Source organism: Anarhichas minor, unplaced genomic scaffold (genome assembly GCF_050575085.1).
Source record: "Anarhichas minor isolate MPS153535 unplaced genomic scaffold, ASM5057508v1 ptg000055l, whole genome shotgun sequence".
NCBI lineage: Eukaryota > Metazoa > Chordata > Actinopteri > Perciformes > Anarhichadidae > Anarhichas > Anarhichas minor.
The window spans coordinates 90,969-113,081 of NW_027466501.1; the positions used below are offsets into that span (position 1 = coordinate 90,969).

Consider the following 22,113-nt stretch of genomic DNA (forward strand, 5'->3'; position numbering starts at 1 on the left):
TACATGCTGTGGTACTTTCACCAGTGGCCTAGATTAAGCTGGCTGGATGTGTTTGGCATTTTGAAGTAGGCCTATGTGTTTTGCGCGTGTACTATATGTGTGTGTGTGTGTGTGTGTGTGCGTGTTCTACACCAGCTGTGCCACTGCACACAAGAAAAGAGCTCGTGCCAAAATGAGCTGTCTTCACAAAGAGCCAAAAATCATCCAGCACGAAACCGGGCACCCCCTTGCACACACACACACACACACACACACACATCACACACATACAAACACACACACATATGGACATCCATTGAACGCACAGAGGCAGAAACACAGACAGGACCTCAGTTAATGAGGCATGAATTTAGGAGTGGACACAGCGTCCTGAGTTTTCATTTTCAAACTACTACAGTGTATCTTGAATTATGTGTGTGTGCGTGTGTGCATGTGCGTGTGCAGAGCAAAACAGCCAAGGGCTCTCCGGTTTGATGGCTTTCTGTTATGACTCCATTATGCTGATGGCTTTGGTTCTGTTCCAGGTTCTCTAGAGTGTGTGTGTGTGTGTGTGTGTGTGTGTGTGTGTGTGTGTGTGTGTGTGTGTGTGTGTGTGTGTGTAGGGTGGCAGGAAAACACTTGCACTCCTCAGCATCATTAAGGATTGTGGAGATGCTCTGCAGAGCCTGGCTCACCCTTAGAGGTCCCGGACCTTTGGAAAGTACACCTCTTTGAGTCGGGACTTTTATTGCACCTGGAACTATCATGCAGGAGCTAAACGTAGCCCCTGATCCCTCTGGTCCAAATGCTTAGTCCAAAAGTTTAGTTCCTAAAAAGGTTCTCGGTCCTCTGGGAAAGTTCCTGAGTTGGAAATGCCCTATTTTAGATACAATTATTATTCTATTTACAATCTTTGACATAGTTTTTTTTGTTATCAATTGTTTTATTTTGAGAAAGCAGAACAATATTCATTGCCTAAACAAACACAAAGTATCGGAGTGCAACAACCCACCAGGACGAAGGAAGGTCAGCCCAACCAGTACCACGCCCTTCCTTCCCACAATACATCTACATCACATAGTACAAGCAGCCACAGAGTAATATCTCTCTTTTTAACATAGTATTTTAACTAACAGGGCAAAATACATTATATAATGATAATCACCATAAAGCCTGACAGTATTAATATGGAACATCCCTTGTGTTGCATTTACAGTACGAGACACCACTGATCTGTAATCCATCACCTGCATTCACACAAACTCTGGGCCATTTCACACACGATTTCTTTTATGAATGACTGATGAATACTATTTGTCCAGTACTATCACTGACTGTACAACAAGTCCCACGGGATAAGTTTTATGTTACTTACAGTTTTCCGTTACATCTTTCTGATCCTCTTACCAAAAGGTGATGTTTGCAGTGGCCCTGGCTGCAGAATCTAAATATTTAAAATGTTTTCGCTGACAATGCAACTGCCTACAATTTAGAAACATGAACTCTGAAACAATATAATAGTGCAAACTGATAATTAAAAGGAACATTTCACCGCTGAGACAGCACAATGTTTTCACACCATACCCATAAGAAGATTAGTGAATTAGTTAAATTAGTTAAAGTCCTCTTGTAGATGCTTTGTAACTCTTGCACAAGTGATGTGAAATCCTCTGTAACTATAACATCTCACATATGTTTTCTCTTGTTGGTGTTTAGTCCCAGCCACAGCTGTATCCTGGATGTTGGTTGGAAAGCAGCAGGAAAAAGCTACTGTAAGTTATTGTGCACTATTGCATGAGACATTAGCCTACTTTTGTTAATTATGTTGGACAGTTGTGTGCTTGTCATTAATTTAAGCTTAAAAGGGGGCAAAGTGGTGTGACACACTCGCCGCAGAGCCAGCATATTGCAGTATAACTACAAATATTGCACATACATTGTTATATGTTGTTTTCTTAGTGATGCGAGTGCACAGTAGCCTTTCGATGTTGCATAATGGTATGACCTTCTCGTGCACACTAATCGTGTGTGTTTCACGCCTCCTCTTCACCGCTACACCAGGAAAGTCCAGTCGCTGGCCGTGCGTCCATACTGTAAGGGAACAAAGGTGATGAAAAGGTAACAGGAGAGTCCTCCGGGGGGGCCCGACAAACATCTCACGTCGCTAAGCACGAAACTTCTCTCGCCCTGCCGCCGCTTAATTGCGAGCAAAACACAAATCAAAAAGTGAAATCAAATATCCGTGAGCAAATCTGCAAACTCAGCCACCGACGGAACACAACACAACAGAGCAAAAGGAACTAGAATTTAAAAAAAAAAGAAAAATATCAAAACAAAATGTTCCCCAATCCGTGACAGCCGCAGAGGCAAATCCAATTATTTGTGTCTCATGTTGCAAATTTGTTCTAATGGTCGAAGTGAGAATGTAAATAAGCGCCTGCGAAGGGGAAACAAAAGAATGTGATTTCTAATTAACTTGAAAGAGGAACAGCAGGGCGACTTAGTAAACCCATCTTTCATCTGCTGCCTCAGACCACTCGTTTGTTTGTGGCACAATGTTGTCCTCAAGAGGGGCGGGAGGAGGAGCGCAGTGTGTGTGTGTGTGGGGGGGGGGGGGGGGGGGGGGGATACCACCGCACTGCTTCCCTCCAAATGAAATGTCAACAGATTTACCAGCGCTGTGGAAGGAGCGCAGCGTTTTCCAGCGTTTTGTCGATTTTATTGTTCATTAAGCTTCACCCCCCCCCGCGCTCCGCTCCACAATTCTTCCTCCTCCTCCTCCTCTCCCACTTGTTCAAGGCTTCATTTGCAGCATCTTGGCTTTGAAGATCACAAAAGGCTGAGGCAATAATTGGGTTTGTGCAATTACAGCGAGCTTAATGAGAGAATTCAGGAGTTTGTCTTGCCCCTATCTCTAACTCTCCACGCTCCACCATTAGGCCGACAACCGTCTCTCTCTCTCTCTCTCTCTCTCCTCCCCCTCTCTGAAGCACTGTCGACTTAGGGAAGATGTTATCGGATGTAAAGATGTGGTTAACACATTGAGAACACACATCACGCATGCACACGAGGCCGGGCTGATGGAGAGAGCAGATATGCTAATCGGCTGACCAGAAAAACAAAACAACAAAAACACAGACGCAGCACAGAAAGTAAACAGAGCAAGAGAAAGGGAGACAAAAGCAAAAGTCCCGAGTTGAAGAGATAAGACGCGTCAACTGATCAAAGTGTTTAGAGGACATTCAGGAGATTAGGAAGATTCAAAAAATGAAACCCAAAGGACACTATCTGCTCGTGTCATTTGGACGTGTGAGTCTGCAGCGCCACCAGTGAGAATCCAGTCAAAGTCTATGATTCATAATCAGTTTGTCAATAGAAACAACTAGGCAAGGGCACACTGACGTTTAATTGTGAAAGATTTATGAAAACGCCGGTAAATCAGAAATTCAAAAGTCGAACTAGTTCATTCAGCTTGACTGTGTTCAGTTCAGTCATGCATTCTAAGCGCTGGCAGAAGAAGCATTCAGATCCTTTTCTTGAGTAAAAGCACTAATACAACAATGGAAAAATACTCCATTACAAGTAAAAGTTCTGCAGTTCTGACCCCTGACTGGACAGGGGGAAAGATTTGGTGTACGCTGTACCGAGACCTTCTTAGTCTGATGGAGATCTCAACCATATGCGGGCCTTTTCCAAGTACAAGTGAGAAAATAAGGATCACATTCAAGCTCATCACACCCCTACTAATAATAGGCTCATTACACAGCACAACAACAGAAAGTCGGCGATACATAACACGCTCATTAACACAAATTGAGCCTTCAGCAAGGAACATTATGAATCTCTTTAAACCTGTAGTGCTGCTAACCGCTGTCGAGGTGCCGTGTTTGTCGGCTATGTACAATATTACCAAGTGATTACTCACTACCTAATGTGATAATTCACTTATTATGTACTTGCAGGAAGTGGATATACAATGAGGACCAATGGGGGTTTGATAAAAATAACAACTTAATACTTTGATCTCATTGAGTTACATAATAACCACTCAGACAGCAGTCCAGTAATACAATTATGGAGACGCAAGATAAGTTCATATTTGGAGGGAATATTAGTTTTTGTTGGGTCGTGCCTTTCTTCGACCATATTTTCAATTTAGTGAGTAAACATTTTCTATTCATTTCACTTTTTTTTTTTTATTAGGCAGAGATGTGACAAAGTATAAATGTTCTCGGCATTGTCATTTGGCACTAAAACTGCTGTCACTTGCACTTCCATCTCCTACAATCATATCACTGAATACTTAATTCAAGTTACCTATTAATACATGGAAATAGAGTCCTGAGGGTGACAGGAGTGTAAAGAACACAGATGTTCAACCAGCTGTTACTGAGAGGGGGAGAAACATCTGTGGGATGTGTGTGTGTGTGTGTGTGTGTGTGTGTGTGTGTGTGTGTGTGTGTGTGTGTGTGTATAAGTGTATATGTGCATGCAAGCATGCTTCGGTGTGTCTGTGCATCTACCAACCTTTATATCTGTAAGTTCCTTTGCTATCCGTGAAGCCAACTGTGACTTTTTATCCTGACAGGGGACGTGCAAGTTCTGAGACACACAAAGACACACTCTGAGAATCGACTTGTTGCAATATAAATCATGAGAACATGGAGAATATAAAGTAAACATATTATGGTATTAAGCAAGAAGCCAAAGGGTTCTTACAACTTTCTGAAGATGAAACTGTCCATGTGGTCACAAGAGACCCACAGCCTCAGTCTGCAAAGCACTAAGCTGGTAAAAAGTTTTAAACTATTCACATGCAGTACTTTGTAATACAGTAAAATCTCTTTTTAATATGAAAAATGTTATCTATTAAAGATAGCATAACTTTTTTTTTACAATTGTACTGAAATAAAAGGAGGCTCTAGACATAAAGTCCAACTTTGAGAGAGCAAAGTGGGAAGACTTAACCTTAAGACTGAGGTTTTAGCTGCAGCCGTTTAGCTTAGCTTAGCATAAAAACTGGAAACAAGGGCAAACAGCTAGCCTGGTTCTATCCTAAGGTAATAAAGTCTGCCTACCAGCACCTCTAAAGCTTGCAACACATTACATCTCTTTTGTTTATTCCGACAAAAAAGGAAGTGTACAAATGTAAAGTTGCTGTTTTTAATGGTTTTATGCTTTATTTTCGAGGCCAGGGGCAGGCACTTCCTTTAGTCTGGGCGTCACTATGAGGTTACTAGAAAACCTGTAATCCTGTATCCATGTAACAAATGTATTTATTTTTACATTTGAACGGAGCTAAGCTAGCTGTTTTCAAGTTTTTTTGCTAAGCTAAGCTAATCAGGTTGTAGTCTGTAACTTAATATCTACCGGAGAGATACAGCCTACCTCTCTGAGAGAGGTACAAGAAAGCTAATAAAAGCACTTTTGAAAATTTCGAACAATTCCTTTTAAAGCATACATAGTAATACACATCAAATACAAACTATATCGAGTACACTCTGCAGTTGATTTCAATTAGTGTCCATGGCTGTGTTCATATTGAGATTAGGCTACATGACAAAAAATGTATTGTTTGAGGAAAATGTTTTCCAATTGAATTAAATATGCAATAGTAAACTGGTAGACTGTATTAAATACAAGCAATGTGTCTGCCACTCTCTCTCTCTTACCTCTCCCTGGTAAACAATGTGTCCAATGGGACAGATCAGGCAGGCAGTACCGGAGCCAAATACCCCTTTGACCCGCAGCTGCTTCAGAGCAGAGCACAGCTGGCTCATGGTCAGGTAGCGCTCTGTCACCTTAAACTCCCCCTGGGCACAGAGGGACCAGAGGAAATGCGATGACTATGTTGGAATATTCATCCATGCACGTTGACCTTTATGGTTGTTTTGGTCTCTCTCACCCATTTCCTGGTCAGTTCCAGGATGCTCTGTCGGGTTACACCTGGGAGTATGATGCCATCCAGAGGTGGAGTTGCAAGTTCCTCCTCTGTAAAATAATAAAGTAATAAATAGAACAAAGTAAAACTACTAAAAAAAACCTACCACTATTACTGGAGATCCTGTATGCAATTATCTTATAGTGATATTGTTCTGTCAATCTGATCTGTAAAACGTTTTGTATCCAAAGCACATTACTGTTCATAACCTTACCATGAGAGTGAATAGTATTTGCATCTGTGGTGCATATGGAAGTTGAACCATTAACCCCATTGACCCCTTTCGCCTACAGCAAAACACAACAGCTTGTGATTGGCCAAGTGCGGGTTCTGGTCGTGCGACTGACCTCCATCCTCATCGATCCAGTGCAGGAAGATGTTCATGGTGCCTGCCTCGGTGATCTGGTGGTCCTCCCCGTACAGCCACAGCACCTGCTGGCACCCATGATCCTCTGCTTCATACTGGGCGAACAAAGAACACCCGTAGTTTCTGCGGAAAAACCAAAACAACAAACAGTTGCATGTTTTGCCAACGTTTTATTTGTTTGAATTCAGTGAAAGACTGTGCTAACACAAGAATATGTCACGTTGTTTTGGGTGGCAGAACTGTCAAAAGCTCGATAGTAATAGCGCAATTAAGTGCAATGATTGATTATCAGTGAATAAAAACTAAAACATGAATGCAGTAAGCGCCTACCCACCCTCCCATCTTGTAGTTTCCAGTCCCTCCTTTCCAGGCCCGTGTGTACTTTGGGTCGGCCCACAAGGACAGACTTTCTGCCTCACTGTTGAAGTAAGAGCCCACTCGACACAAGATCACATACAGCAAGGCATTGGCAGGCATCTTTATACCCAGAGATTGCTGCCGTGGGCACGTAAACACATAGTAATGAATATTAAATGTCATCTAATTAAAAAGAACATAACCGCCTGTCTCCACATATACTGCAACCACTCGCTATTCTTCTTACCTCAGTGCCAAGAAATGTCGGTCTGATGTACAGACTGGCTGAGTCTGAGTGAGGAACCCAGTCCTGGTCGATCTCTACCAGTCGCCTGATGCACTCCAGCAACTCTGACTGATCAAAGGCCTGGAGGAGGGAGGGAGTTGGCAAGAGAGAGAGAGATGAGCAGAGAGGAGGTGGAGAGGGAGAACTACTCATTCTTCACATTCATCTTACTGGAAGGCAAGCTCTCTTAGCAGTGTTGGACATGCGGTTCATGTTGAGCATCGGTCTGAAGAGACGCAGTTGGTTGTCGTCCCCACGGAACGCCTTCAACCCTTCAAACAGCTGGCAAGAAGAGAAGAGAAGAGGGTAGAGATCAGGGCCGTAGCCAAGGTTTTAGATATACTGAGGTCATGAGTTCCTCATACATCCACCCCATCCAACCCAGGCACCAAAAAGCAGTATGACCAGTCAAGTCAGCCTCCTGACAGAAAGCAGCAGGAGAGGACATATCAAATCCCTTTTCGCTAAAAGGTATAAAAGGTTAGTCTGAATGCTTCCTGCCTGTATGCCGTAGTGTAGTGACGAACAGGCCGGGTGCAGAGACAGGTTCCCAAAGGGCTTGATGAGAGGAGCCTGCCAGCCCTCACTCGCACTCCACTCTATGGTCAGCATGTGGTCAGTGAAGTCGTTCCCGAAGGTGACCTCGTCCTGTTTGGTCTTTGGAGTGGAGGACAGCTCGATAACCAGGTCAGCTGCCTGGTCACAGGACAAAACAGCAGAGAAAATAGTGATGTTAAAGGAAAAGGTGGACATGAAACATTGGGGTCCCCGAGTTCTCCATTCTGGAAAGACAGACACAGTACCTTTACTTTGGCAGCATCTCCACAGATGGCTATCCATCCAAATAAAAAAATCGACCCTTTTTTTATTCATTTAGTGTGCCCGCTATACAAAAAATAAGGGGGGAAAAAATCAATTTGTTGCCTGTTATTCTGATTGTTTTGCAATCTGTGTTTGGCCAGCAGGGGTCGCTGTCTGACAGGCTAATTCAGAGACTGCTGCCAGCAACATGACCCACAGTTCACAGTGACCTGACACCAGAACATTCACACAGTCACATGACTGAGACAAAGACAAACAGAAAGGAACTGTCAGGAAAAACAGAGTGCTACATTATTTAGATATGCAGTGAAGCTGTCTTTCTCAACTACCCCTTTTAGAAGTCAAAGGCCATGGATACAGAATAGAATAGCATCGAATTAGCATTGAGGGAGCTTGGATCTCAGCCCAGTCTCTAGCGTCACTTATTTGTCCCCATGCTACCTTTGTGGCGCTGCAGTAACAGCAGGTCGAGAAATATTATGTGTCATATTTATCAAGAACAAGTGGCGTCCTCCTCCTGCTGTTCGGCTACACAGAATATTCTGATCCTTCCTCGAAAGAGTTTTCCTGGTCTGCCTTTCAGATTCTTTCTCTGTTCCACTTGGTTGGGATTAGACTGGCTCTTTATCCCCTCTCTCCTGGTGCAGATAGTTGTTTGCCCCATAATCCCAGATTACAGTACTGGAAAGTGGCGGGCGACCACAGTACAACACCGTGTGAAAGAGGTCAGAGTAATGCAAATTCTTTTTCCTCTGTAATTCTATTTTTTTTCAGTATTACATCAAACGCCCACAAGCATATTGATATACTTGTTTCATTGTTTAAAGTTCCTTTTTCACAAGTGTGTCTTCTCTGCTAATGCTCGTCTCCAGTCTCCAAAATCCAGTGTGTCTGAGTGGTTGTGTGTGTGTGTGTGTGTGTGTGTCTGCACATGTCCACCTTAATCTCTACCTGAGCCTGCTGTCTGCTGCATTCAGGGTCAGAAAACAAGCAAAGCTCCAGCTACTTAGCGTGAGCCGGGAAAGTGGATTCTGCTGAGCAGGCTGCTCCAGGAGGAACAAGGAGTACAGGAGTGGACGCTGGTCGCGTCCTTCCCGTAAAAAATGGTGACAGTACCGACGTTATTCTGTTTAAAAAGAAGTCAAGAGCTAAATGAAATGGTTTAGAAAAGGCTCACACAGATTGACAGCAAGTGGACTTTATTTTTTTGGAATATCCTTTGGATTCGATTTTCATGTGTTTACTGTCACAATAAGAACACTGTCTGATGACTGTGGCTCTCGGGGCCTTTCAGTGCTGCTCCTGGCACCATGAGGGTAAGAAGCAGTGCTGGAGTATCTTCTATGTGGAGCGACAGGGAGGTTTTTTAGGTGTCAGGAAGCCAAGGAATCATCAAGATGCTGCAGCTGGAGCAGCTACTGGGGGTATGTGCTCTTAAATCATAACGCCATTCAGACATCAGGCTGAACTAACACCTATTTGAAGTTTAGCACACCATGTATTCTACAAACCAAACATCCATTTGAATAACTTATTTCAATACCTTGAAGCTTGGAACGCTGCCGTCGGCCATTGAGATGGTGGAAATGTAGCTGCTTTCCTGAAAACAAATAAAAAAACAAGACTTCAAATGTGCACTCTTTTCTTCAATAACAAACTTGAACATGTACGAATCACTTAACTAACGGCATGCCTCAACAACGCTTACATTGCAGAAGGAAGGTGCTACCTAAGGGGTATAAATAAATGATGAACTGAGCCAGCTTTTGAGCACTAAACTTCCAATCCTTGCCTCACAACAACATATTGCAAACCTATTCTTATTAAAAACACATGTGTAACTGCTGTAGAGACCCAATGGGCTCTGAGTATTGTACATTTTGGTATTTCTCTAAGGCGACGCAATCAGCAAGTATGAACTGAATGTGGATGTCGGACTTTGTTATTGATAATATCATTACAGCTCTGTTTCTATGATTTTTGTTTTTGCCAAGGTTATTGATTTCCGTCATTTTATACTTTGTCAAATGTCTTTTTAAATGCAGGTGTAAAGAGAAATAGGCCTCGTGGTGGAATTCCTGTATATCATTGCTCTTCACAAACTACATATGGCATTACATATCGGCTAAGTGGTGACACTGCATGATAATCGTCCACATAGGAGCTTTAACGTTAGGTGTCCGAAAACATCTGTAATTTGGCAGCTGTAACATCAATTATTAACACTATGTACCTACACACACCGCCAGATTAAAGCACAACCTGCGTCACCAATATGTATCCACCAACACTCACTCACGCGTAATCTAGGAGTCGATATTGTTGCATAAATTACCTTCGGACCAGGAGAGACGTCTGACACAGAGGTTGCTGGTGAAAGTTATACCGTGCACCTTCACGTCTTCCCTGCTAAACCGCTTACAGTTTAGCTCAGGTTGAAACCGGTCCCATGACCGTGTTGTCGCGACAACAAACGTGCCAATTACCCCAATTAATATTTCAACACCCCTGGCATGGTGACACTGAACTGCTACGAAGTACGTCAGCGGCTCAATATTATTATCCCTGTCTAATAGGTCCATGTACGTTTTGATAGTCTGTTTTATCGTTCAGTCGAAAAAACGAAATTACGGAAATACCATGGTTTTCTCGTTTTTCGTTTAAAACCAAAAAGGGAAATGCGCCGTCATATTTCCATTTTGTTGCTTTTTTTGTCATGTTTTTTATAGATTCCACTGCAATATTGAACTTTCTGTGTGTGTGTGTGTGTGTGTGTGTGTGTGTGTGTGGTAGGAAGTCGGCTAGTTGTAGGTGAGACACTAAAAGGGGGGACTGACAATGGGCACAAACGACTTAATTGACTGGAGTATGAAAACTTACAATACCCAAATATGAAGTTCACCCGTAGCCTGTTGCATTGGGTGCAGTGTTCCCTTCAGGCCGCAGGGAGGAGCTGTTGGCTTATATTTCTTAAAGTCGTGAACACCCACCAGGTTTTCTTTTAACTCTTTCTGTCTCGAGCGCTGAGTTTCAAACATACCTGTGCGCGTGCTCCCTTGTGTTCGTCTCTACAGTTAGCCAAACATTTCGACGTGGATATTTGCTCCTACAAGCTTTGCGAGGTAAAACAACCACTGTATTATGCCTGCTAAATGCTATCTGAGAAAGTAACACGTAATATGTTTGTTTTAGACTTGGTGTTCGGCTGCATTGTGTTTATACGGAGATACGTTTGTGCTCGAGTCGCTGACCAATTAAATACAAATCCTGTATTGTTAGCTGTCGACACTTTTAGTGTTGGCTTCTAAATCTTTTAATGCTTTTTGTTTTTCTTATTTCTTTCTCAAAGGGTAGCTTAACCTGAAAATAAATACTGTAATGAAATGAATTGTAATATCAAGTTTACATTTTATTTCTAAAGCTGAGGAGTTGTATTAGACATTTAAATATATTTTCTGAAATACGACTGTGTTTGAAGTTTAAAAGCAAACTCTTGTATTAATTACCTCGTCTGCGCACCTGGTGCTTTAGGTGACGCTTTGATTTTGATCACATTTGCTTTAATTTTTTCACGTTAAGAAGACTGGATTAAAACCGTATTCATGAACAGTCATTTCTTTGGACTCCTATCATCATTTTGTGCCTTTTTATTGAACTGTGTGTGGTTCAGGCAGGTTAAAATTGGATTCCCCATTTATCCCGCTCATTGTTCATATTGGGCTACTCCATATTGGTCTCAAATATTCCTAATTATTCTCTGTATCCCGGACATGTATCTTGTTCCACCATTGCAGCTTTACCTGCTGATTTTATTGCCTCTAATCTTGGAGTTAGTCCAAACAGTGAAAGCAGTTTAGTCTGAATGTGCCAGTTATCCACTGCAGGAGAGGTGGTGTTCATCTACCAACAAAATAACCATGGGGTTTTCTCATTTTATATTTTCATATTTCTATATTCCTTTGTCTCTTTGCATGCAGTTCAACAAAACATTTTTCTCTGTTTCTCTCCTCAGACTTCAGCCTCTCCTCCAGCCAGGAAGCCAGCTCTGCAGCCCTGCCGCCAGCAGCATGGACTATTACACGCCCCAGTCCAATCGACGCCACAACCCCGTGGACAGCATCTGCCGCAAGCTGCAGACCATTCAGTGGCGCGGTGACCGCGAGCCCAATTCACCGTTTCAGATTCCAAAGCTCTCGTCCAGCAATTACGACAGCCCGCAGAGCGGCCTCCGGCACAACCTGGAAACCATCCTGAAGAAAGGGACCCTCCACAGAGACGAGGGGGAGAGGGGGAAGGGGAGAGGGATGGGCACCGCAGCTTCCCAGAGGAGCAGCATGGTTCCCTCTGTCCCTCGGTCCACCCCTTCCTCCCCAGCATCCAACCCCTCCACGCCAACTAACGTCACGTACACCATCACTAGCACTCTAGGCGAGAGGAGAAGTGCTGATGGGAGTGATTTAAGCCAAGTCAAGACATGGCAGAGGTATTGCTCGACGCCATCGGGCCCGCCCAAGGACTCCCCTTACTTTACGTTCACGCGAGGACCAGAGTCGGTGCCGAGCGAGAGGCCGAGCAGGAGCCCGCCTCTGAGTCGTACGTTCAGCCCAAACCACAGCACCCTCTCCTACAACCTCAACTTCTGCTCAGCAGACACGGGGAACTCGACGGAGTGTGAGCTGTCCTACCCAGCTCTGGTCGTGAAAAGACTGTCCATGGGAGACGGAGGTAGGTAGGAGCGGCTGCTGTTGTAGCCGCGTACTTGCAGCGAACACAAGAAGGATAAAAATGTGAATTCACAAGCTTTTTCCCCAGAGCTTTCAGCCACATGTAGTGGTCTTCATCAGCAGATGGCTATTTTCTGTTTGCTGAGCAAACTCCAGCCACTGATGAGGAAAAAACTGAAGTCATTGTGTGTGAAAGAAACGAGGGTTAATGATGGCCCAGTGGCCAGTTTCTAGTTGTAGCCTCAAACTAACTCATTTATGTAACTTTGTAATGGAGAGTGTGTCTAGTCATCACACTGTTACAGTTGTTAATGTGTCTTGTCTGAAAATGCATCATCTGCTCGTTTTGCTACGCAACTCGATACACTCTTTGTTTGGTTTGTGTTCACGTTGCATATTCATGCTCAGGATCCTCAATGACGTCTGAAAGCAGGAAGGAGAATATGGCAGAGATCAGCTTAATCTGTGAGGAGAATCTGCTCGATACCATCTTCCATGCCTGCGACACCCAGCGCCGAGGTACGCTCACGCAAAATGCACACGGCCATGTGTGGTTGGCTCCAGCATTTCAGTCTTCCAGCTAGCTGAATGCGGCAGTTTAATTACTAATTCTAACTTGTCATTGAGTATACTATTGTGTGTGTGTTTCTGTGTAGAAGGTAGAAGTAATTCACACAGTATCAGCATTGTCTTGTGCCTCCGAGCTTTGGCAACACAATCTCTTTTATTTGTTAAGTTTTCTCATCGGTTGAGAGTTCTTTCAATATTTTGAAAGCTTCTCTGCAGTGAACCGTGTTGTGCAGCAGAGGTATGGGGTATGTTATGGGTCCATCTTTAAAGAAGTACGGAGGATGTGGGCTTTAACAAAAAATTTAATTATTTTTAACAATTTTTGAAAAGGAAGATTACCCTTTTTGAGATGTGCAGACTCTTCTGAAGTTTGTTCTGTTGAGATGATTCTTTCCATCTACCTCGATCCTATTTGGGTTTATTTTATTTTATTTTTTTAATTATGGCTTTTTCCATAGATGGTATTGAAATTGAAAAAAATAATAAAATGAATAGGACTGGTAGTAGTTAAGTTAAAATGTGTTCCCACCATGGTTGGTGTGATTTAACTTAATTTTAAATGTGTTTAATCTCATTATTGGTTTGGAGTTATAGCGCATTTCTGTCAGATTCAGCTTTGTGTTACAGTTTGTTGTTTATGAAATGGAAACAGCTTTGGGGAATAGTATATGTAAACCTGTGAAAATAGTAAAAGATACACTACATGGAGTATTGCCAGTGAAGGAGTTTTGTTGAGATATTTATGAGGTTCGATAAATGTAATCATCTAAAGCATTTTTGTCAGAGAAGAGAAAACTAGTCCACTGTTGTGATTAAAAAAATATATGAATGCTGAAGAGCTTTTTGAAACATGAAAACGGCATTAAGAAATGTGTGAAACAGACTGAAATAAAACAAGTCATAATTTAGACTTTTGGTTACTTCACCTATAACTGAACAAAGTAAGAAGAAGTGCGTTTGTGCTACACTAACCATCACAATTCCAATGGGATAAAAGTCTCCGGGACGGTGAGATGATGGTTTTCCTGATTGTCTCTGTGTCACCGTCATCTTTCAGGTAAAGTGTTCGTGTCTCACATTGTGGACTACCTGCGGCACACCACCAGTCGCAGCTCAGAAGACAGCGGACTAGAGGACCTTTGCAACATGCTGGATCCAGAACACAAAGACGTCTCCATTGACCTGGACACGTACCACGCCGTCATGAAGGAGTGGATCGATGACTGCCGCAACAACAGGTACTGAGAAGCCGACATTGAAAATGAAGGGCTTTTTTCCAAAAATATTGATTCCTTAGGCACATGATCCTTTATTTAGGAACTGGGATTTTCAGTTTGGTTAATTTGGTGAGTGAACATCCTGGAACAAAGTCAAGCTTTTGTTAGAGTACCTATTTTTAGATTGTAGGTGGGACAGTTGAAGGTAACCTTTAAAACTTTAAAGTGTGAGAACTGGCACCGTTTATAGACGGGGCAGTGGTAAAGAAACAGTTCGTGCAGTTATTGGTTTCATTTATAGTGAGAGTAAATTAAAACAAATTCTTATGATCTTTTTGTTTGCTTATGTTGTAGTCAAGATCTGCACTGTCACTAAATGAGTCGCCACACGTCTGCTCTTTTATTCTACACATTTGTAGTTGCAGAGATGCAAAGACGGCTTGTACCATCTTCGTCGGTCCTGTGATTTCATTTTAGCCTTTCAGGGAAGAGCGACTCATATATTCTGTTTGAGTTATGCCAGTAGATTTGTGTAGGCGGATTATGCATCATATGAGCATGTTGAGAATGTTTCCATTATAGTTTCAGCTGTGTGCATCTCCATTTAACGAGGAAATTCTGTATCACACTCTTTGCGCTCAGTCAGGTCTATATGAAAGTGCATTTGACACATCCGATGTAGTTTGACATGACTCGGATGGTGGATTTAAAACTGAAAGTAAAAATATCTATATCTATCTCTTATGCAAGTGGTCACATTTTGGCAAACCTGGTCGAGATGATGCTTCTAAGCCGTTCTGTTCTGGTGTTTAAAGATTGGCCGGATGTGTGGGCTGAATATAAAGCTGGAGACTTCAGTCTTTGAAGGGCTGCAACTGCTGCCATAGACTTCATCTTGTTACTGATGAGACCAGAGGCTCCCTGCATCCACTGTGCATGAAGACATGCTTAATAATAGTTGCTGACCACACACTAGTGTAACTGTCAAATGAGCAAGGACTGTGCTCCAGCCCGCAAGCTCTTTCTGTTTGTACATCACGTAGAGGAAGAGTTTCAGACTGAGCAGAGAGCTGAATGTTTGTTTTTTTTAGTTCTCAATGTACCAGGCACCAAAAAAAAGAGTTCAACAAATCATTTCAAAATGGTTTTAGGGGTCTAAAAGAAACGGCACAGTGCATGACTGCCAAGTCTTACAAAATATTGTGTAAATACTTGAATTTGATGTTGGATGTCTTTGTATCTCAGGGAAGAGACACCAGATGACATCACTCAGGACTCAGTCAAACTCAGGGACAGCCTGTGTGGTGAGTGTGGTTGATGATCACAAATATCTTTGCTTTTAATTTCCTTGTGTTGCATACGCATCTGATTTTAATGAGGCCTAGAGTTTGATTTCTGTGTGTGTGTGTGTTTTAGCCAAGAGGTCCATCCTACTCAATATGACCTCGGGAAGCTTGGAGGCCTTTGGAGGGGAGGCATCCAGAGTGGAATTGTAAGTGACATGTGTGAATTAGTGTGTCTATGTTTGTGTAAATAAGCACTACTATACCCTTCTTTGTATGACCCGCGCCTGCCCTTGATCTATAAAGCTAGGTTGCATTAGCCTATATGCAAGGATTGATTTGTGAGGAGGGGGAGCCCTTGTCCAATGAGGTTGGGGATTGGGTATGGGTCGTTTTTTTGTCTGTTAATACAGGTGCGTGGCCTCCCTTTTGTATACAGCAAGCAAGAAAATAGTTTTGGCTGCAGTGAAAGAAAAAAAATACTGACAAGCCAAAGCGTGATATGCGGTATTGTTTTTTTACTGTTGCAAATTACTTTATGTATCCTGATTTTAGTGCTATGTAAATACTCTTTACTGTAAGTCTATTATTAGGTATATTGTTGCTTTTTAGATGACAAATTTAAATTTAATTTGAAATTAAATACCTGTTTATTGTGAAATGCAATGAGGTGCATCGTTTTTTTTTTTTTCTTTTTTTTTTTTTTTTTCAGCTAAGAGAATGTGGTTGCATCTGGTTGCTATGATAACGAATATCCATAAAAGTAAAAATCGTATTTTAGTTTATTTATTTGGAGACACAGGCATCGATCTTGCTGCTGTATGATTCCCAGCTATTTAACAAAGTCATGTAAAACGTAGCCCACACTCTACATTTGTTTAGTTAGAGGAAGACAGTGTCTGAAAGTTTGTTTCAAGCCAAACGTATGAGAGAAGGTGCAATTTGGATGTGAGGGGGCGGCACTCAGCTCTGGTGGGCCCAATTTCACCCCTTCCTGTGTGTGTGTTTCTATCTCTCCTCAGTGAGACCTCAGAGCTGGTGTATTGTGTTGCTGACCTTCAGATGAGCAACCAAAAGCTCCAGGAGGAGGTTAGGAAGCTGAAGCAGGTGGTGGAGGGCATGGAGGACTGCAACCAGAAGCTGGCAGAGGAGAATGAGGAGCTACGCAATCAGGCCAGGGTGTAAGAAGCACTTGCATGCAAATACACAGCACCGATTCAGTGCAGCACTCTGTGGTTTGCTGACTTCCATCCGTTTGTCCTCTCGCACAGTAACCAGCAGCTGGCCCAGAAGGAGAAGATTCTGAAGGAGGAGGTGGAGGACATGAAGGCAACTCTGAGCTGCACGGAGGAAGGCAGAGCTCGTGCCTCGGCACACGGCAAACATGTGGTCAGTCAAACTCAGGCGGCACAAAGAGGATCTATGAAATGCATCTTCTTGCATGCTTCAGTGCATACAGAAAGCTCGAGTCTGTTGTTACAAGGGTTTCTTTGCTTTTAGACAATTGCAGCTGAAATGTATTGTACAGCATTGCAAACCAAATGTAAAAGCAGCAACTGTTGTTAACTCCGTTTGGATAAAAAATGAACATGCTTGTCCTTTCAAAGCAGGGGAATAGAGCCATGTCAGCCATACAGAATGTTTAATATACGTCATACACATACCATTCAATTTAGAAAATGTTCGGCATCGTTAGAAAAACGATGCAAGCTTTGAACAAGGCCTGGTGTCGTAGGCACAGTAACGTACACGTCAAGCTGTCGGAATGTAATAGAGCAGAACATGTATGACTGCGCATGCATTTCCATAGTTGCTATTGATGATTTTTCTTTCTTTGCAGGAGAGAGAGAACCAGAGTCTTATTGCCAAGATCGCATCTCTTCAGGAAGAGGTACTCCACTGTGCAAAGAGAACTTATGTCACTTATGACTTCACAGGGAATCAGTAGTGCTCGTCCATTCATACAGTAGATAGATTACAGCGAGTCTATTGTTACAAGTTCATACATAAAGGATATGACCGGCTGCCCTAACTCTCCTCTGATGGCTCCCCAGAACTTCAAGGTCACCATGGAGACAGACGAGCTTCGGAGGAGGTTAACAGAGCTGTGTGACATTAACACTGACCTTCAGGTACCGTTACTAACCCTCCATTATAGTTTGTATGTCCCCGTGCCAGCCATAGCAGAACAAGACCAGCAAAGCTTTACAAAGTCAAATCAATTATCCTTATATTAAAAATAAAACAAATGCCAAGCAGCTTTACAATCTGTACAGCAAACGAGATCTTGTATCCTCAGACCCTCGGCTAAGATGAGGAACACCTCCCAGGCTTTGATCACGTCTTGTATCCAATCTGCCACGGCTCTTTGTAGAGAGGGTGAGAAGGGTTATCAAAGATGCCTTTCATTTTGTCCCTCACCTCCTCTCCAGTAGTGCCTCCACACTGTCACCTAGCTGGCTTTCCTCAGCAGCTGGTTGAGACTGCAGACCTGAAGACGGCATGTTTCTCACTGGAATCAATGTCAATATAGTGATAACGTTGCCAAAAATCTATTATCAAATTCTGTGAAAGCCTTCACTACATATATTATAGTAGAGTCTGGACTGACATGAATGTAAACTGCAACTTGACTGGTTGGCAGAGACATACAACCGCGAGGCAATAATTGTAGTTAGAATTTAATTTGCATTATTACATCTCTGCTCTGCCTCTTCATTCTCCTATCACACAGTGTCATTCTCTTATTGTTATTCTCTCTTATTCTTTCTCGCCCTCCGGCATTTTTGAGTAAATATCCGTTTTCCTTCATCACATTGAGCTGCCTCAGGTACATTAGAATCACTGTGTTGACCATGCTATGGTTGTACAGTGCTTTCTGTAACTTCTCTTTGCTTTTCCTCAGGTGCAAATTCACTCTTTTGACGCTGTCGTTGGTGAAAAGGAAGCTGTGATACAAGAGGTCAGTGCCTTATGTTTTAAGTATCCATTTTACTGTTGCTGTAAAACTACTTGTGGTCATTTCACTATGCATAACATTCCTTGAGTGCATTCAGCAAAACACTGGCTCAGTGCAAAACCCTGTAAAATCGTATTCGCTTCAGCTACCGATTATATTGCTGTTAAGTTTTTAAAAAAAATAATAATTTCTGCATGATGGGAACAGATTCTTGTCCCGTTTTCTGTTTCTCTCCAAAACTCAAACTGGTGATGTTTACTTTCTTTTACAGAAGCGCAGACAGATAAATGAGCTGAAGTCAACATTGGAGGAATACTCCTCCATCACAGAGGTCAGTGGGTTGAACTTCACATCATGTCATTATTTCAGTTTCTATGCATCCGCAACCCCCGCTAGTTTCTCATCGATGCTCTCTTACTGCTTTTACTTGTTTCTGATCTCTTTTTGCCTCATTCCAATGCAGCCGTTTTATGTGCTGCTTGTGAACCATGTGGTCAACTTCCAGCACTGCTCAGCTGAAATGAGTGTGCAGAACATCGGGCAGTGATTCTCTGATTTGCTTTGTTCAGCAATGATTAATCCTCATGTTAAATACAATTTGAAAAAAAGAGGCATATAGATATTTTAACTCTAAATTAGAAAACAAAATGCTTAAATAGGATTAGAAATATTGGGGAAAATATCTGAAAAGCTAAATGTGATATTTAAATTCAATACAGGTAAAATGTCTGTTTGGTAAAAGTGCCGACATGTTAAATTGACAATTCTCTCCTGCGTCCACTGTGTGTGTGTGTGTGTGTGTGTGTGTGTGTGTGTACCAGTGGTACAATCATCAGCTTGTGCTTCGTTGGCATTTTGGTTGTGGAGACCAACTGTGGGGATAAAACGGCTGCTGACCTACCACACACCGGACCTGTAGTCCACAGATTTGTTGTTTTGGAGAAAGGGTAGGGAACTGGGATGACCTCTAAATAACTAATGGGATGGACTTAGTCATGTTGGTTTCTCTGTTGTTGATTCCAGCTTCTGAGGGCAGACAAGAGCAAGCTGGAGAACCAGATGCAGATGATGCACCCGGACCTGCCTGGGTGAGTGAACCATGAATAACCTTGGAGTGAAGGGGTCGGCAATATTAAGGGCAGGGGGAAGTAGAGATTAGCCATCTTCAATTTTTCAAACTTTGAATTTATAGAAAAAGAGAAACCCTCTATCCTCAAACTGTATCTTTAAAAAAACAAAACTGTTTGTATGTTTTGGTCTATAACTTTGGGACACAATAGTGCATTACCACCTTTTCTAATGAATGTCTTTGTTTATAACTTGTTCACCCCTAACCTCTGCTCCCCCGTCCTCCTGTCTCTCACAGGGCTGGTCTGTCGCTGTCGGTGGCTTACAGGTTGAACCAGAGCAGCTCAGGATCCCTACAGACAGAATTGGCTCTGGCACAGTCACCACTGGAGGTCAGCAGCACTCCCTTACACTGCCTTTTCTTTTATGAGCTCTAATTTAATTGTTTCTCCATCTTGCTCTCATTCTCATATCTCTTATAAAACGTTCCATCTTCTTTAATTTTGTCTTAATTCTGACATTAATTCTCTTTTCTCTGCATGCCCCGTTTCATTCTCATTCCTGACAGAGAATTCACGGCTGCTGCATCTCTTTGTCAACTTCCTAGTAGCAGCCAAACTGATGCATTTATAAACTCCAATGCACCCAACATGGATACATAATCCACACTGTCCATCCGCTTTAACAGACACGGCTAGTTTTACAATGTTATGTAATCTCAGTATATATTGCCTCCTCAGTTCTGAGAAGTTCTATGCCTACAGGCTTGTTACATATTCCACACAATACAAAGCACTGTCCAAACATTAGTTGCAGTTCTGCACACATTGTGTCCTTTGCACAGTCCAGCCTCTCTGTAATAATTGGGTTGGCATGCGTTTTAATTCCCTTTTGTTTGTTCGTGTTAATATCTCTTGCAGGCTCCCCATGTAGTTGACCATTTGTCCACCACTATGAGCTTCGTCTCCTCGTTGGATGAGACGCTGGACAGGGAAGTGTTGCTGATGCTGCAGGGACCCAACCCTGAACACATGGCTCTGGAGTTCAAGACCCTCATAAGTTCACTGGTATGTGTGATTAAGTTTGGCATCTATTTGTTCTGTCGTGTGAAATTGTCTTGTAGCATAGTGTGGAACTTTAAGAATTGGATTGGAATGCCATCAAGTGAGAATTAAAAGGTGACTCATCTTGAAGTTTTAATTAAATTAAATTTCTACCATCTTAAGATTGCCTAGCCTCTCATATGAGTTTAGAACAATTAGAATAGTATGATGCCACAGGTTTATGAATGCATGTAAACCTGTTGCTAATGTTGTGCATGAGACATTTTGGATTCTTGACTTTCCATCTTGAAGTATTTCTTTTACACAACATGCTTCCTCTTTGTCTCTTAGAAAATGGCTTTCACAGAAGAAACCAACTCTGTCTTGTCTACAGCCAAAGGCTTGCTGGAAGACCGCGCTCAGCCAGCAGGCAACACAGTCACCAGTCTCCAGGTCAGATCCACTTTCACAGACCTGCCTGACACTTGATGTAAGCTTAAGAGAAGTTGCAGCTTCAGAGTACTGCAGTTAGTGCCTGTGAGCAATATATAATGTTTGCATATGCATATGTGAGCAATATATAATGTTTGCATATGCATATGTGAGCAATATATAATGTTTGCATATGCATATGTGAGCAATATATAATGTTTGCATATGCATATGGGTGAATTTCAGGCTGAAAAGGGTGGTTTGAGCTTTTTTTTTTTTTTTTAATATATGAATCATGAAATGATGTATTGTGATCTCTATCTTCCTCTTGCATTATTTTTCTTTATATCTATCTATCGCTGCTCGTTCTCTCCTTCCCACTCACCATCTCTCTTCTCTAGAGATAACTCACTTATATAACTCTCCAACAGGCCCCGTCCAAGCAGTGTTGTTTAGTCGGTGTGTTGTACCATGAACACAACCCACTCCCCTCCTCCCTCACTGCAACTTTCTGTATCTCTCCCCCCCCCCCCTCCTCCCGCATTGTTGCCACTCTGCATTCATTAGCCACGTACAGCCACAGTACGTGCAGCAAACATAGCAAATGAGACAGAAACCATTAGTGGAGCAGAGCTGTACCAGTCGTTCTTCTGTTGTTTCTTTGGTGTGCCGGCTGACATGGAAACATTTTGTTACAGTTAGGTGTCAGAACTTTTTGGAGGTGTTAAACACACCTAGCTATTCAGGCCGTGCGGCTGACCCTCGGCCTTGTCTTCCCACAGACGGTGCACGCCGAGCTGGACACGAGAAGGGCCGACTGGGCCCTCAGCCTAGACCAGCTGGCCCAGTACACAGACTCCCTGGAGAAGGAGCTGATCAAAATGGCCAGTAACATGAGGAGGTCCCGCACCGAGATCCTGCACCTTTCAGTCAGGTGAGAAAGGCTTTGTCGTCTGCACTCTCTGTGGAAGTTAAAATAAGTGGGCATTCAGAAATGTGTGAGCTGCTGAAGCGAGTGATGTTTGAAGATTTGGTATGCGAGCAGAGGAAGGTGCAAGAGAGCCG

The 22,113-nt window shown here is 42.7% G+C and overlaps 2 protein-coding genes across 3 annotated transcripts in view; one reads left to right on the top strand and one right to left on the bottom strand.

Annotated features, from left to right (window-relative positions):
* Nucleotides 1–2,031: 2,031 nt before the first annotated feature.
* bcat1 (branched chain amino-acid transaminase 1, cytosolic) lies at nt 2,032–9,325 on the bottom strand. Of its 2 annotated transcripts, XM_076076121.1 has the most exons (10): nt 9,296–9,325; nt 7,432–7,626; nt 7,102–7,212; nt 6,892–7,011; nt 6,622–6,782; nt 6,268–6,410; nt 5,885–5,970; nt 5,652–5,792; nt 4,507–4,581; nt 2,032–2,070 (listed from the first exon to the last, which is right to left on the bottom strand). In XM_076076121.1, exons 1-10 carry the CDS (start codon nt 9,323–9,325, stop codon nt 2,032–2,034), a joined length of 1,101 nt encoding a protein of 366 aa, XP_075932236.1. The 2 variants fall into 2 exon arrangements, with proteins under 2 accessions (XP_075932236.1, XP_075932237.1); XM_076076122.1 differs by lacking the exon at nt 9,296–9,325 and having other exon boundaries at nt 6,622–6,827; nt 7,432–7,548.
* Nucleotides 9,326–11,804: 2,479 nt separating this feature from the next.
* Nucleotides 11,805–22,113, top strand: part of lrmp (lymphoid-restricted membrane protein) — a 28,159-nt gene continuing 17,850 nt past the window's right edge. Inside the window, exons 1-16 of the mRNA XM_076076028.1 lie at nt 11,805–12,477; nt 12,885–12,995; nt 14,104–14,284; nt 15,509–15,567; nt 15,680–15,755; nt 16,569–16,727; nt 16,818–16,935; nt 17,387–17,437; nt 17,601–17,678; nt 18,452–18,508; nt 18,777–18,836; nt 19,529–19,593; nt 19,872–19,965; nt 20,494–20,640; nt 20,968–21,069; nt 21,831–21,982. Of these exons, the coding sequence (XP_075932143.1) occupies nt 11,820–12,477; nt 12,885–12,995; nt 14,104–14,284; nt 15,509–15,567; nt 15,680–15,755; nt 16,569–16,727; nt 16,818–16,935; nt 17,387–17,437; nt 17,601–17,678; nt 18,452–18,508; nt 18,777–18,836; nt 19,529–19,593; nt 19,872–19,965; nt 20,494–20,640; nt 20,968–21,069; nt 21,831–21,982 (2,168 nt within the window). The 5' untranslated portion in view covers nt 11,805–11,819. The remainder of the gene's footprint in view (nt 12,478–12,884; nt 12,996–14,103; nt 14,285–15,508; nt 15,568–15,679; nt 15,756–16,568; nt 16,728–16,817; nt 16,936–17,386; nt 17,438–17,600; nt 17,679–18,451; nt 18,509–18,776; nt 18,837–19,528; nt 19,594–19,871; nt 19,966–20,493; nt 20,641–20,967; nt 21,070–21,830; nt 21,983–22,113) is intronic.